A 17,009-nucleotide genomic window follows, 5' to 3' on the forward strand; every position below is an offset into this window, starting at 1 on the left:
TACTCTTGCTCTGTGTGCAACCCCAGAGTGGGTGGCTTGGCTATTTGCAAACAGAGATAAAAATCTGGGAATAGCAATTCCAACTTCCATGCCTCAGCTTGTTCAGGAAGCAATATGCTCATCTGGAGCTTCTGATTTGATTAAATTATGTTAAAACAACAGCAAAATGAGGAAAATGAGGGAAGCACAATCAGTGAGAGATTCACAAACATTCTAACCAACATTATTAGCAAGGTTTTATTCAACAGAATCTGCTTCAAGAGTCACTGGTGCAGTTGTAAAAGTTAAGTTCTGATGCCTTCTTCCACAGTGCTTGGCAGAAGAAAATAAATGCTTGCTACCACCCTTTGAAAAGCATGCAAATGTTTTTTTGTGGGATAACCATGTTTAAAAATTATCACCACTGTGGCTCAGGCACAGCACTTCTGGAGTTCCCTCATCCAGCTGAGGGTAAGGAGTGAGCAGAAATTGGCCATGAGTCTGTAGTAAGTTCTGCATTGTCAAAGGTGATGGTCACAGAAAGGAGTCCAGTTTTTAAAAAAAGTTGTAAACATTGACTGAAACATAAATATGACTGAACTATAGATGGACAGAATCTTTAAAGACCCATTCCTTAAGTTCCTTAAAGATTTAAGGAACAGAACTGGATGCAGCTTGCTTAGGGCCCATAGTACGGAATAAATACACATCATCTATACCCTCAAGTGACCATATCCTTTACTGAAGTTACACAATATTGAGCTAATAAAAGCTCAGATTAATTATGGTAAAGAAAAATTACGCCCTTTATGATCTGAAATTAAGAGGACTTTTAATTTCTATCACCTGCAATGCTTTTTGCAGTTTGGCTTTAAAAGCATTGCATTACTATGCATGTGCTTTTGTAAAATAAATAACTCAACAACTGAATTTCAATTTTTAAAAAATGGAACAAGGACAAGTTCATTTGATGAATTAATGACCTGCACAATCTCAGGTATTATCAGATAGGAAGATTTCAGATCAATGCTAAAACAACATTTTCAAAACATGGCTGCAGTATAAACTTTCAGCTTAGCAGAGCTTAATTTGGTGTGCATCCTCATCTCCTTCACATTGCTATCACTGACATTTCTAGTATAAATGGTACCTTTAAACCACCCAGGCATCTCCTCCCTCAAAACCACTGAAAAACTTTTCTCTCTCTCTCTTCCAAAACCATGTAATAATCCTCACCACTATGTTGTGATATGCTCAGAAGGTCAACATTAAAAATCAATGAAATGTGAGACTTTGAATTCCAGGGTGCTAATTTTTTGGATCCTGTACAGAACTTCTTTTGATATTAAGTTTCAGGACTAAAGAAATGATTATACAGACATGGGATGTCCACTGCTGCACATCACTGACCATCTCATCTGGAGACATAAACACACCCCTTGCCCTTGGAAAGGTAGAAAGGCAAAAAATACAGAAACTGACACAATGCCACCAACCTCTGCATTCCTGTCACTGCTTGTCTCTCACTCTAAGGTAAGAAGCTTAAAAAAATGACACTAACCCTATTTTAGGATCACAGAGCATGGCATGGGGTTATTTTAGGAGTAGGGCTGTGTCTTTCTTCTGCTTCTTTACTCTGCCCTCTCTATCCACCCCCTGCTCCCTCACCCCAGCAGAAGGAAAGCAGAACAGGTATTATTCTTGAAGGCTTGAAGCAGGTAAAGCCAAGAGTTCTAAGTAAAGAAATAGTCCAAGGTCCCTCACTGAGTGTTGTTCTTCCCCATTTTCCTTCCTCCCTTACAGAAACACAGAAACAAACCAGGAAAAGTATTTAACTTCTGCTTTGCTCTTTACCTGAATGACTGGGAGCTTCCAATGGAACACCAGTGAACTGGGCTTTTCTTTAGGAAGACTGAAACTTCCAGGTCTTTCTCCTCTCAAAAACTGACAACAAAACCCCAACAATTCCAAACCAAATCGAACCAAACAAACAAAGCAAGCAACCAAAAAACATCACCACCTCACCAGAGTTACCAGCTGGACAAAGATACATCATGGCAATCAGGCAGCAAGTTTAAAAATCAAACAAAATACAAAAGAATTGGTAAAAGCTATTCAAAGCCTTATGTATATATATACAAAAGCTTTATTTATATATAAAGCTATATATAAAAACTATCTTGAATACATTCTCATGTTTTATCACAGTATCAGTTAAACCTGCTTCTTTCAGTGAAGCAGCATATATAGCAAATCAAGCCAGGATCTAATGATCTGACTGATGCAGAAAGGTGTTGTTTTTTTTTTTAAAAAGTAAATTCAACTAGAGCACCATCCAAGACTTAACAGTGTAGATAAGAGGAAGGAGCTCTGAGGTTAAGGTTAAGGGCAGCATCACAAGGATAAGAGACCAAAAATAGGAAGAGAAAAACGTAAAGGCTGACATTAGGAAAACATTTATTATCACAAGGCTGATTAGATAATGGAATAATTTCCCAAAGGAAGTTGTTGAGTCAAACACTAGAGGCATTCAAAGGAAACCTAGATAAAAACAGCAGGCTATTGATCTGGAGAGCAGCCCCACACTAATGACCCAAGAGGCTCCTTCCAACTCACTGAGGATTCTCTCCTCTTGAAAACAACAATCCTGAACTTCTATAGCAACATGTGAACAAAAAGTAAAACACTGTACAAAACCAGAGAAGACATTCACAGGAACCTTCTTTCAGCTTAGAGATTTTTCCTCAATAGTACCAATAACACATTACTCCTAGAAAATCCTACCACTGATCAGAGTGACACTGAGAATTAAAAACAAGCTCTGTTTGGAGCTATAAATCTTGCCTTATGAAACACGATGGACATCATGAAGAAATCCAGCAAGAAATTTTCTGAAATGTCCCTGTAGTCAAATCTGAAGAAGATGACAGTGAAGCTCAAAGTCACAAACTGATTGATAGGGTTACAGAAGGAGGAGCGGAGGAGCTTCATCCCAGCAACTGTTATCAGGATAATATCACAGCTGGAAGAAAGACAGAGAGAAAAACCTAATTAAGGCAAAGTCATAAAGCATTACATTACAGAGCTCTTGCATACAAATAGCTGCACCAGGTGTATTTCAGATTGTTTTGTATATCTAAATCTACATCTTATTGATTCTGATTTAATCTTGTGATCTTTCAATAATCACATTTTTTTACCCATATGCAACTAAATATTTTTCCCATATCACACACTTCTAATCTGTAATTAAGAAACTACTAAAACCAGTAGTACTGACTATTAAAAACCAAAAATCTAGAGAAAAGATTTTTCTGGAGCTCTCAAAATAAAATTTCAGCTTTGGAAATGTCTTGACACTTCCATTAATAGATGACTAATTTGAAAAAAAAAAAATGTTTTGAACTCAACTCCTGATCAGAAAGTTCACTTGATGACAGAGAGTGTGTTATGTTATTCTCCTAACTGCATTACACACAATGCTGAAATTCTGGATAGGAACTTACAGACAAGAAGCACTTGAATTTCTCACCATTTTTCCTGTTTGGAAGGCTGCCTATGGTATACAGTAACAAAAAGAAATTGTGTATTGCATGTATGTGCTGTAAAACGCACACAGTCTGCATTTTACTCCCTTATTATATTCCACAGAGTGAAATGAGGCTGAAAACTCTAAATATTGAGTGAACACACAGAAGATCAGAAGTCCAAGTTCTTGCTGCTGTATCTCCAAGAAGATAATGATCCTCTTCTAACTCTACAGAAAACAACACAATTTTCTGTTTGAGGAAGCACAACTGTAGAAGGAAAGATAGAGGTAATGTGTTGGCACCCCCTGAATTTGAAACACAGCTCTAGTCCCCAGATGAATGCTCTGAACTTGAGGATGTTCACACTTTTAAGTTTGTTTTTAAGGTACTTTACTCAATTAGAAATATGATCTTGCTTGGTTTGATCACTTGATAACACAGCCTGTTATTCTGGGAGTTAAATCCTAGAAAGGTCTCAGACATGAATTTTTAGATCACCTTGGTAGACAGGGACTCCCCTGAGATCTGACACTTTACAGGGCTCCAGACCATCAGTGTTTGTATTATTCTGTATTTAATCCAATTAAAACCACAAGAGCAGGGTCAGGAATTGGAACACGATGCCCCTCTCCAGTAAGCATTTCCTTAGCCTCGACTCTCCTGATAAGTGCTTAAAAGTTGGACTCATGTGAAATGAAATCAACACCACCACCTTTTCCATCAAGGTTTTTAAAAGGAAGAAAATCAAAGAAATGTTTTGTGAACTCAATCCTGATCAGCTACTGGGGATGCTGTAAAAACAGCTCTTAGCTGAAAACCTCTGAAATTGTGGGGTTTACTTGGTGTAAGAGACAAGTGATGTATTTAGAGAGCTCTGTAAAAGTTCAGAAAGATATCTCAAGTCTCCTAATGTACCATCAGCTCCAATTCATAAGTACTTAGTGATATGAGGTACCCTCAGGATTATGAACCAGTGCCTCTGGATTGCAATCTTCCAAATAGCTGCCCAAGAACCATACTGTGTCTATTCCTAAAAAGACAACCCAAACCTAATACAGGTGTACAACCCTTTTCATTGAGAGCCAGGTGACTTCTTGAGTGACTTAACCACACTCAACTCATTGATTTTTTTTCATGATGATGAAAAGAGATGGGGACTTCAGTGCATGAGTGACTGAAATTATGTCAGGTATCTAAAAATGCATGCAAGATCCTCCTCCATCCCATGGCAAACCAGAAGAATGCCAGCTGCCATGACTGACACTTGACAGGCCAGAAAGCTCTGAACAGGTTTTCTTCATTCTAGAATGGTTTGTGAGCCTGTATATTTCCAGATTGATTTTGTGGCATTTATTTATTATTGTGCATCTTCTGTAGTGCAGATGCAACTTCATCTGAGTGCAGGTTATTCTACTACAGGATCACCAGGACATCACTGTTGGAATTAAATGCCAAGCTGACCTTTTTTTCTCACCTTGTCAAAGCTGTTCTTTTCAATTTGATACAGACTTTTGAATTAAAACCTAGCAACCAAGCTAAACAGATTTTGAAGGCAACAGAAGCCATCACAGTGTGTCCTGTATGAACTGGGTAGAGTTTACTCAGAGTGAAGAAAATTCTTGCAACATGAAGCAATTTTCACACAGAAATCTTACAGACCATAGTGCAGAGGAAGACTTTTTCTCACGTTGGATCTGTTAATATGAGGAAGAACTCAGTAAAAAAAGACATTTTGTAAAGGAATGCTCTCAGGGGTAACAAAATAATTTGCTCATTATCCTTCTTCTTTAAAGATACTGCCACACAAGATGCTTTTCCTGGGGTCTTAACACCCAGCAGAGAGAAGGAAAGAGAGGGAGAGAAGAGGGGCTTCTATCTGAAGGCTCTGGCAGGTAACACGGGTGGGCTTTGCAACTCATCAGCATGGGTCCCATTAATAACCCTTAATAACCAGCACATCAGAGGCTGGAAAGCTCAGGAAAACTCCTGACTGGGAAGGAGGTGATTTGCCTCCTGAAGAAGCAAACTGCTTCAGTCCTTTAAATCACAAAGCAAGATGAAGCTTCTTAAAAAGAAAACAATCACCACATGCTCAAATTGGGAAAAATCACCCAAAACCTATCACCTTCATCAGACACAGAGGAGAGTGCAGCCTTCTCTTCTCTGAGGGATTGGAAAAAATTATTAAAGAAACACAGGAGAGATACAGACAACTCAAGAAGGATGCAGAGCTGATCCAGGCTGGGCACATGGATAACAGACTGGAGGAGCTGTGCAATGAGATTATGATAAAACCTTGGTCCTTGGGCAGTAAGCAGCTAAGAAATGCTCCAACAAGAGAAAATGGGTATATTTGTATTGAAACAGATAAAGTAAAACTGCCAATAGCATTGCATATATGGAAGGAGCAAGGAAAATCCAGGATCCCTCATGGGTTTATAGAGCTGAGGAGAAAGAGGCAGGGTCGGAGGATGAATGTTTTGTGTGAGGGATTTCGGTGGCAGCTGTAGGGGAAGTGAATCAAAGAGGATACTGGCGTATTGGGAGTGTTGCTGTAACCTCAGTTACAAGAAAAAGGAGAAAATGCAAGTTTTAAATCCAAGGTGATCACACAGACACAGAGGGGGTGGGGTAGGAAAAGGGCTGCCATGGTATTTCCCCTACAGGCCAAACAATCAGAGGCAGACAAATGTAATTACTTTCTTTAATCAAGGTTTCTGGGGGACTAACTCACTACTAAACACTTGAGGGAGGTGATACTTTAAAGTGCAATCTAGCTTGGAGGAACAACTGTGTAAAAATAGCACCTTCCCAACCCCAGGTATTTGCTCTGTGCATGTTTTCAGTCACGTCTGCTTACCAATGACAAATGACATTTTGAACACTTTTTAGTTCTCCCAGCCTTGCAGAACCAAACAGAGGGAATGACTGTGAACTCAGTTTCACCCTGACAATCCACCCAAACTCCTGAAGCACCTTGGCCTTAACATCTCCCAAATGCCTGGGGGAAAAAAGTCAGTGGGGGACTACACAGGCTAAAGAAAAATTAACACAATATTTACAGCAGAGTTCTTTTAACTAATATTTAAACTTAAGAAACCGAATTATTATTAACACTGAGGAGCTTCCCTTCCTCCAGCAGTTTTTCCTTCTACTGGAACCTTCCTTTCTGTTTCTTTGTTTTTATCATCTGCATCACTGTCATCCTGATAAAGAGGCTGCAGAAACTCTGCTCACTGGGGATCCTGCAGTCACCAAGGCAGCTGAAGATCTGCAGCAGGCAAGTCAGTGAGCAAAATATTTACCATAAAAGGCTGTGTACAAGTATGAGATTGTGATACCATGGATCAGCATCACCAGTTCTGCTCAGTGTCACAGATATCAGACTTTGGAAAAAATTAGATGTAATGCAGGACAACCCACCATTCTACACCACTGGATGCTTTATTCAGTCTTGCTTTAAAAGACTTCTGTGGTGAAGCTTCCAAATAACTCCTCTGGGAGGCTACATTACAGTCTTAAAAATCCTCAGTTAGGAAATGTTTCCTGATATCCAGCCTAGCTTTCTCATTTCCATCTGATTAATTCTAGTTACCCCACTGTGTTTATACCTATCAGACACCTGCAGCCTGGTACAGTGCATCTTGCTGTTAATTGACATTTAGACATTCCATATATATCTATATATAGCTCTTTAATCTTTTAATTTCTCTGTCTCTCACTGGAGAGATGTCTTAGCATGTGCCAAGGTGGTTTTATATTTTTATTTCAGCAAAGGCAATGATTATTGTATACACAACTAACAATGCACGAGAGCCAACTGTGACAAGCAGGCTTGAAAAAAATAGAATTTCTCAGTCTTTAGTGTAAACTGAAATATTCCAGTAATCATATGCTTTGAGCTATAATCTACTTACTGTGTACCAAGCTTCTTGTATTTACTAATTGAGAAAGCATCAATGGTGAGGGCATTCAGTATTATAGCTGGATACAAAATGTATTTTTCAAAGCACTGAAGCCACACATAGAGCCTTTCAAACCACATCAAATGAGCAGCATCTGAAATAGAAATTCAGATAACAGATCATTTCATCAAATTATCAGCATTTTTTTGCACTGCAATACTGCAGAAGAAACGAATTAGTTCACATGAATAAATATAACCAACTAATTTATGAAACAACAGATTTTGTAGTTCTTTTGCTATAGAGAAATCATTTTGTTCTCTGAATTTAGAAAGTACCTCTTTTGCTGCTTATAGCTGCACCCAAGAGAAATACTTTCTACGTAATCCAGTTACTCATCACCATATTAAGCAGCACTTTTAGTAATGCAATAATTCTGGACATTGCAGCTCAGCTCTAGCACTGACCTTGTGGGTGACCTAGAACCTCATTTGAACTTCTTGCCTTTCCTTCTCCATCCTGCAGTAGCAAAACACTGTTCATTAGACACTGCAAAGTATCACTGACCTCATTGACAAATGAAATACCCTTTGGGATCTGAAGACCAAAGAATTAACAGAAGCTAGAAACTGTCAAAGATGTTTCTCAAAGCACTTAAACATCCACTATAAATAGTACCTGCCAGGATCACATCATTCATCAGTAACTAGTATCTTTTTTTTTTTTGCAATAGACTTTCCTAACAACATCACAGTGCTTAATATTAGTATTAAACAAGATCTGAATGCTTTGGGCAATTCAACTGTTATGAGAACTAAGGTGAACTGATTGCAGAAACACTTGTGTACAGAAAAAAAAAATAATGTCTTTATTCTCAGCTGAGCTGAGCTAGACAAGGTTATTGGAAAAACGCTGAACACAAAAGGGCAAAACTTGATATTGACTCAGAAATAACAATGCCAGCTCCTGAATCTCCAATACTCTTCCCTGCAGAAATGAAAATCATTATTAACACACAGCTCACCTTCCCAAACAGACCTTTGCAATGACAGGCAAAGCAGACACACTGAATCAACAGAGCTGGATGTTCTACAGGCACAGTTGCACATGGAATATGCTCAAATATCTAAAAGCAATCTTTCCAAATTACATTTAAGTCATGCTTTGCCAGTGTCTTCAGCTAAGGCAATGCTCTTGTGAAAATCTGCCTTCAGAAAATACGATGGATTTTTCCTTGTTATAATATAAAAATATTTCTTCCTCTTACTACCTAAAGGCCAGCTCCTGTAAGCTCACAGACACAGTGAAATGTCAATTTTGGAACCTAGCTGCTATTCTCTGTTCCCATCTCTTCCTTCCTGAACTACAAATTGCTCTTGGAGCTTCACTCAAATATTTCATCAGGCTGCCCAGAGTCTGAACAGAGATGGGCACATCAAGCAGACCAAGCAGAAGGGAGGTGCAGAAGCTGAGAGCAATGTGAGCAGGCAATGCCAACAGAAAACCAGAGCTCACATTCAGAAAAGTCCCAGGGAAAGATGTGGATAATTAAAGAGCATAAATCTGTGGGGTATAAAAGCAGTGGTGAGGAAGAAAGATGACAAAATAGTCTCTAGTGGTTCAGGGCTTCTTTCTTACTCAATCCTGCAAGACTTTGCCCATGGCAGGGTGGTTGGAACCAAATGATCTTTAAGGTCCCTTCCAAACCAAACCATTCTATGATTTTATGACTTTCTACAAATCTATTATACCATCAGCTCACACATCTTGACCTCAGTGTTTCTTCCTGCAGTCAGGCAAAATAATGAACAGTAATAAATGAGTTATCTTACAGGGACATCATGAGAATTGGTCTGATAATTGTTACTCTGAGGAAAGTCTGAAGGCTTCAACAGTTCACCTAAAGCCTCTGAAACAAACCCAGGAATAAACTTGAGGAGTTTACTTGCAATTAGACAAGCAGCTGGAAATGAAATCATTCCTCTCCCCATAGCACTACACTTGGAAAAAATAGGAAGCTGTTAATGTAATTCTGTGAAGTAGAAGCTCCTCACAAACATTTTGTTTTGTGTACTTGTCCTTTCACTGCCCATGCTTGACAACTACAGGATATTGCCCTTTTCCAAGCTTCTCTTCTATACAAACAGGGAAGCTTTATGTTTGGCTCCTACATTTTTCTTACAGGGTAAAAGAAAGAAGACAGTCTGTCAGACATATCTATCAAAGAGATTACACAACCTTTTCCTCAGCCCGTCTCATCTCAGAACATGACAAAAAGTCAATGCAGCAGCCTAAGGGACTGAAATAAATAAATATATATATTTACTTTTTTTTGTTTTAACACACAACACCAGATACATTGCACATATACCACATATAAAATGAGGACTGCAAAAGACAGAAAAAAAGCCTGATACCCACAACAGGTAGCACAGGAAAACCTGCTGGAACTACAAAGTTAACCCATCTGTAGAGATCAATCTGGCAGATCTCTACCCTTGACCTTTTCAAAAGTTGAGTCATTGCAGTAAGGAAAACAAAGTCTTCTGACAAATGAAGACAGACTTAATCAGCACAAGGGAAAGAAATCCTACACTAGTAATTTATGATTAAGCAATATAACAAACAATAAAACTTTGGTATTCATCAGGACTACTGATGAGCAGAGAAAGGAAGCCCTCAGTGTTCTCTGTTGGGCATGATCCCCAATAAGATTTATATTTCTACTACACTTCCATTAGAATATTGCAGTAAAAGTTAAAAGGCAGACTTCAATCAGGTCTCTTGGGTACTTTTTAATGCCCAAACTTTGTTGGGAAGTAATAATTTTGAAAGACATTATTTTTTTTTCATATTTTTTAGCAAAAGGTTTAAATCCTTAATGCATGGTTTTGCAGAGAGCCATCTGAACTCATTTGTTGTCTGGTTAAAGACCAGACTAAAAGTGTTCTGACACTGCTGCCTTCAAAAACCTCAGGAACATAGACTGAGAATGATTAAGACAGAGGATCCATCAAGAAATGAGAAGCAAACTTCTGGCTGGTAGCAAAGTCAACATGAGGGGAAAAAAAAAAACACACCAAAAAAACCCCCAAACAAACCAACCCCAAAAAACCCACCCAAAAAAGCTGTGCTCCTCAAAATACACTGCCTGCTTTCAGAAATAACTATCAGGAATCAGACTTCAACATAGTAAGATATTTACTGACTCTCCCATTTAACAGGGCACACTGCCTGCTGAAGCCAGTGGGCATCAGCAAACAAATCTTCAAGAAAATTTCACAGTTCCTTTCAAGTTTAATGTTTCACTACAAGTGTCGTGATGGAAATTGGAATTTTAAGTTGCTCTTAAGCTGTTCAAATCATAGATAGTTCTGTGTCAGAAAACAGGAAAAATTCTGCCTCAGTTTCATCAATCATTTAAGTTTTTGAATTATATAAAGTGTCAATGTATTAAGCATGAACTCTAACATGCCAAGCAACTGTAATGTAACAGCAAAAGGCAGATTAGGTGATGGCTCTTGAATGCTACTTCGGGTCAGTAAGATGACTTAGAGACAGGAAGAGAGGCAGAGAGAGCTGGGAATGCTCAGCCCTGAGAAGAAAAGACTCAGGTGGCATCTTAATGTGATTTGGGCCATTTTGGGGACATACATTTGAATAGAAGAGGGCAGGGAGGAAGAGGGCATGGGAAATGGCAATGATGGGCTAGCATGCTATTCAAAAGAGGGAAATAAAAAGCCTAATTTAGTCTCCCTGCTCTGTTTGGATTTTTTTTTTTTTAATCAAGACAAGCTGCAAGTCATTGCATCCATTGTTTAGAAAAGATTTTCTTACAAACCTCTGACTTCCCTTTGCTGGTGCTCTTTGCTTTTCAGTATGGGGTGGGAGATCCAGAGCCAGGGGTGATGTTTGCGAAGCTGAGGGAGCAGGTAGTGGGTTACAAATCCCACAGTCCATGCTAGAGCAAACAGGACAATGCTGAGGAATGGCTGGGCCAAAAAAAAAAAAAAAAAACAACAAAAAAAATCATACATAATTTGCAAACACCATTTTTGCAGAAAACTTATTTTTAACATTATTTTCACAGTTTGTATAATTAGATTCTTCTGCAATGATTTTTTTTATTCTTATGTTCAAGCTTCCTGCCTCGACAGGTGGATATAGATTTTAAAATATATATTTTCCACATACAATTAACCATATTTTTTCCTCCATAACTGAAGAACAAAAGACAAGTGATCAGCCTAATTAATGCTTTCTCCAAGGTTCTATATCCTTCTGCATATCCTCAGCTTTTTTAAGGAGAGGTCAAATAAGAAGCACTGAAATTAATACAAATACCTTATTAACTAACTGCCTTGTGCATAAAAAAAATGTTTTAACCAGTAAATCACAGAATCATAGAATTAGCCGGGTTGGAAGGGACCTCAGAGATCATCTAGTCCAACCCTTGACCCACCGGAGCAGTTGCTAGACCATGGCACTGAGTGCCACATCCAGTCTTTTTTTAAATGTCTCCAGGGACGGAGAATCTACCACCTCACCGGGCAGTCCATTCCATAGCCTAATCACCCTCTCCGTGAAGAAATTCTTTCTAATATCTAACCTAAACCTCCCCTGGCACAACTTAAGACTGTGTCCTCTTGTCTTGTTGATGGTCGTCTGTGAAAAGAGTCCAGTTCCCACCTCGCTACAGCCTCCTTTCAGGTAGTTGTAGACAGCAATGAGGTCTCCCCTGAGCCTCCTCTTCTTCAGGCTGAACAGCCCCAGCTCTCTCAGCCTCTCCTCATAGGGCCTGTGCTCGAGTCCCTTCACCAGCCTGGTTGCCCTCCTTTGGACCTGTTCCAGGACCTCTACATCCTTCTTAAACTGATATAACTGATAAACTGATATATAACTGATAAACTTTAATACATGCTCACTAACTTCTCTTCCCACAATCTCTGTTCTTTCCAGTTAAAGCACCCTGTGGTTTTGCATAAAAGAGGCAATACTTTAGGGGAAAAAACATAAATAATAAAAAAGGACAAATACACACCCTTAATGACAGAAACACAGTACTGGCACTGACAGCAAAAGACAGAACAGCAGCCACTGTGCAGACAATGAGATCCGACTTCAAAATTTCTTTCTGTGAAAATAAATTTATACAAAATTAGCAATCCCATATTATTGTAACCAAAGGAAATGACTCTGTTCTCAATTACTCACAGTCTGTGTTGTGATAAGGCTAATCAGCACTCCCAGATACAGAAGTATTTTTTCCACTCTGCTTTGAGGAACTATTTCTTCTCACTCCAGGTTTGTCAAAGTAATCACATTTACATTCATAATGTCTAATTTTAAATTACATTTTTCAACAATGTAGTTTTAAGATTGGAGAAATGAAAGCAATACATTTCCATGCTGAGTTTGATTCTGTTTAAGGAATATAATTCTTGTACACATTATGACATTTTTATTTTGGGGAAATCAAAACCCTGGTTGCATTTTCTATTTGCAAGCATTACAATTTCTTCAGATTTACTTTCTTTCCCATTCCTGACATGACTCAGGCTTTTTTGTAGTGACTCCAGAGACATAGAATTAAAACATTTACTGTATCAAGTGATACATCCCAGCCTCTGATTCTCTGTATCAGAAGCCAAATTTCAGCAAGATTTTAGGGATTTCAGACAATGCCTTTTCATGATAATGAAAGGAAAAGTCTCCATTTACATAGAGATGATAGGGATAATTATGGCAGGAATAATTTTGTTTCTAAAGATTGGGAAATATAAGTCTTTCCAGCCTCTTTTCCTGTGATTAAAATATCATCCTCAGTAAACAAATAAACCAGATGGCTTGGGAGCTGTGCAGTTTTCTGATTTGTACTTCAGAGGTCACCCAAATGTGTTTGTGAGTAAATTAAAACCTTGCCTTAGATTTATGAGAGAGGCAATTAACTTCATTGTTGAATACTACTACTACTAAGTAATAAATGAGTAACTGTTTGTAGATCTTGGTTTAGAAACTGGCTTAGGCTTGAATTCAAAGAAATCTAGAAGTACCATGGGAAATGCAACACTTCTGTTAGAATTACAAGCTCATCCAGTTTCCTGGTGCTGCAATCTAGGAAGTCTTCATGTATCACCTCAGAGAAAAAGAAATAAAACTAAAATAATGCTGGGATGGCAAAGCTACGGGTAAGGGAGATAGGAAGGAAGCAAGCAGAACAAGTGAATAATAGAAGGGTTGGGAATTGCAGGAGTAGCTGGTAGCAACCACTATATTTATTCTGCCTATCACTCCCTGTTATGAAAGATACTTCTTAGTAAAAGGTCAGAAGCATCAGCACTTCCACTGAGTGCAGCAGGCCCTTGAAATTCAGCAGGACCAAAAAAAAAAAAGTCTTCAGGCTCAAAAAGTACTTTTGCTTTTTATCAGGAAGCTGCAATCCTATTTAACTGAATTCTCAAGCCATCACCACTGTCCTTCCCTTTCCCAAGCTGCTCAGGAGCCTGTACCCCCAAAAGAACAGCTTTTTCCCAGCTGAGTTTTGCAACAGGCTGCTGGAGATGGATCTGCAGCTTCCACCCTTCCTGCTGAGGGCATCAGCCTACCTTGAACACAATTCTGTTCCCTGTCCTCCATTCAGACCCAACCATCTACAGCAGGATTTTGTATTCCCATTGTATTCCATTCCCACTTATGAACTGGATGCTGAGTAGTCCTAGGATGTGATGCTCAAGTCCTTCATGGCAATTGGTCCAATGTAGAAAAGTTAAGCTCTAATCACAATTAATATCTCTGTAGTGAGAGATAATCACTTACATTTTGGGCTAAAAGCAGGTGTTATTTTTGTCTCCACTCAAGGAAAAAAAAAAAAAAATCCCAACCCAACACTGCTACATGAGATGCTTCAGAGATTTTACAAGCAGAACACACCATGATGATGCTTTTAAAAAATTATTATTTTCAATTATGCTTTTGAAGCTTTGCTCTAAATCCTTTTACTAGCTATCTAAATGTTTGCATTAAAGGACAGAAAGAAAGCTGGGTTTGAATGTAACACATTAGCACCCTCAGGCCACTGGTTAATCTAGTAATCAGCCATGTGGATGCCTATAGAAATTAATTATAATGGTAGGAAGCTCCATTCTCAGAGCTGAATGGTCAATTATCCATCACAGCTGCTTTATAATTCAGGCTTCCAAAGCTGGCAATTCTTACACAGCTATTCAAGCAAAGGAAAATAGTTAGGGTCATGTAACTAAATATTAAAGATGCTGTACTTATTATTCCTAACATCAATGCAAAGCCACTACAGAATACAACACATTAATTTTCAGTGTTGACCTCGCTTGCTCTTAGCTCCTTGAGGAGGTGATGGGGTTCTGTATGTCTCAGTTTCTGATTAAAACAGGTTTTATATAAATAGCTGCACATGTCTGCACACAGAGCAGGGCCAGGCTGGCTGTGGGGTTGTATCCTGCCATCTCTTCCCACTGGCAGGGAGTTAGGAATACTCTTCTCACTGAGGAGCACTCCAAGAGGAAAAAAAATCCAAGCTACCACCACAAATTCTCCTTCAAAAACTGAGATATTGTTTCACCCAGTTTCCCATCAGTTTGGAAATCCCCTTGGAGAAGTTCTGGAAGGTATTTAAAATTGATGCACTACTACAAGCAAGCCAGTAGAGACTGTGGCTTGCTTGACATGGGTTTTCTCCTGCCTCAATTCTTCCCACCTTGCTCCATTAGCACTGCCCTGGGCCACAGCCCTGGGAGCCTCCTGGCAAAGTGCTGGGGGTTTAATTGAGACAGAGGCACCAGATAACAGAGCTCAGACACAAAAAGCCTACATTAATCAGAAACTGCCCTCTCTTCCTTCAAGAGATCTCCCAGTGTGGAAGAATTAGCACTAGTAATTGACACAGTAAGCAAACACATTTGCTTATGGTTTTATACAGATAGAGGGAAGCCCAGACAAGAAAAAAAAAATTAAAAATAAAAGCAAAGCAGCAGCAAGACCGAAGGAGAGCAACCTCTGTTTAAAATCAGCTGTAGCAGCATGGAATATCAAATGTACAGTGCAGAGAAGTGTGAATCCCCCAAAGCAGGTACGTGCTGGAAGGCAAAATGTGCTGAGAATCCCACTTAAAAAAATAAATAAAAAAAAAGGTACGGTGAAGAGAAGTGAAGTCCTCTGTTTGCCAGTCCCATTGCAGACCTCCCTGCTCTCTGAATTTTCTGAACCACATGAGAACTGTGTTACTGCATCAGATTCCTGGCATACACTCTGACTACCAGGAGGAGCTGCCCCATTCCCCATGCTTTAAGAGCATATTTCCTGTCAACTACATCACAGAATCAACATTGCTGAGTTCTTTGAAGAAATCCTTCAGAAAGGAAAATAAAAATATCACTTTCCTACCATTTTGCCTCACTGGAAAGACCCAAAACTTCCCACATGATGATTTTAAGAAACAAGGTATATAACCTTCCATTTTCTGTGCTTTTAATAATTTAAATGTTTTAAATTATTAAATGAGAGTATTTTATATCAGCCCATATTTGAATGAGGCAGAAAATGGCTTTGAACAGAAAGCAGTAAAAGAAAAGCTCTTACCACTGATTCTCTCATCTTTTCTGGGAGAGGATCTGATGATGAATCTTCAAATTGTTGACGTAGAAAGTGAGGGACATACTTGCCTTGAATAAGAGATCTGTCAAAAAAATACAATAAAAATCCTAATTAGTATACTTCTGAATATGTCTAACAGATATTTGGGGGCAGAGGAGGAAGAAGAGCCTCTGATTTCCCTCATGTATGCAGTGGCTCTCATCTATCTATCTTATCTCTGTACAGCCAGAGACTGACACAAACCAGCCCTACCTGTGATCATCCTTGTCAAAATGTTAAATTATTCCCTCAAGTCCAACCCATGTAACTCATTCAGATGAATGAGTTCAGAGGGTATGGCTGTATTCATGCCCTCAAATGTTTCAGCTAAGCTGAAATCAGTACATGAGCTGTTCAGACCCACATAAGAAAGGCCAAAGAAGCTATTTCTGTGCAAACTGTATATTCATAGAATCATAGAACTGGCTGGGTTGGAAGGGAGCTCAGAGATCATCAAGTCCAACCCTTGATCCACTCCCGCTGCAGTTCCCAGCCCATGGCACTCAGTGCCACATCCAGGCTCTTTTGAAATGTCTCCAGACACGGAGAATCCACTACTTCCCTGGGCAGCCCATTCCAATGGCTGATCACCCTCTCCAGAAAGAAATTCTTTCTAATATCCAACCTAAACTTCCCCTGGCATAACTTAAGACCGTACCCCCTTGTCTTGTTGAAAGTCATCTGGCAAAGAGTCCAACCCCCCCCTGGCTCCAACCTCCTTTCAGGGAGTTGGAGAGAGTGATGAGGTCTCCCCTGAGCCTCCTCTTCTCCAGCCTCAACACCCCCAGCTCCCTCAGCCTCTCCTCATAGGGTCTGTGCTCGAGTCCCTTCACCAGCCTGGTTGCCCTCCTTTGGACCTGCTCCAGCACCTCAATCTCCTTCCTGAACTGAGGGGCCCAGAACTGGACACAGGACTCAAGCTGTGGCC

General features: G+C 39.3%; 1 protein-coding gene across 1 annotated transcript in view; it reads right to left on the reverse strand.

The window, feature by feature from the left end:
- PCNX2 (pecanex 2) overlaps positions 1-17,009 on the reverse strand; it is a 146,450-nt gene that overhangs the window by 64,868 nt on the left and 64,573 nt on the right. The window contains exons 16-20 of the mRNA XM_030447709.1: positions 16,028-16,124; positions 12,456-12,548; positions 11,256-11,406; positions 7,427-7,568; positions 2,824-3,001 (exon numbers count right to left, since the gene is read on the reverse strand). Of these exons, the coding sequence (XP_030303569.1) occupies positions 2,824-3,001; positions 7,427-7,568; positions 11,256-11,406; positions 12,456-12,548; positions 16,028-16,124 (661 nt within the window). The remainder of the gene's footprint in view (positions 1-2,823; positions 3,002-7,426; positions 7,569-11,255; positions 11,407-12,455; positions 12,549-16,027; positions 16,125-17,009) is intronic.

Source organism: Calypte anna, chromosome 3 (assembly GCF_003957555.1).
Source record: "Calypte anna isolate BGI_N300 chromosome 3, bCalAnn1_v1.p, whole genome shotgun sequence".
NCBI lineage: Eukaryota > Metazoa > Chordata > Aves > Apodiformes > Trochilidae > Calypte > Calypte anna.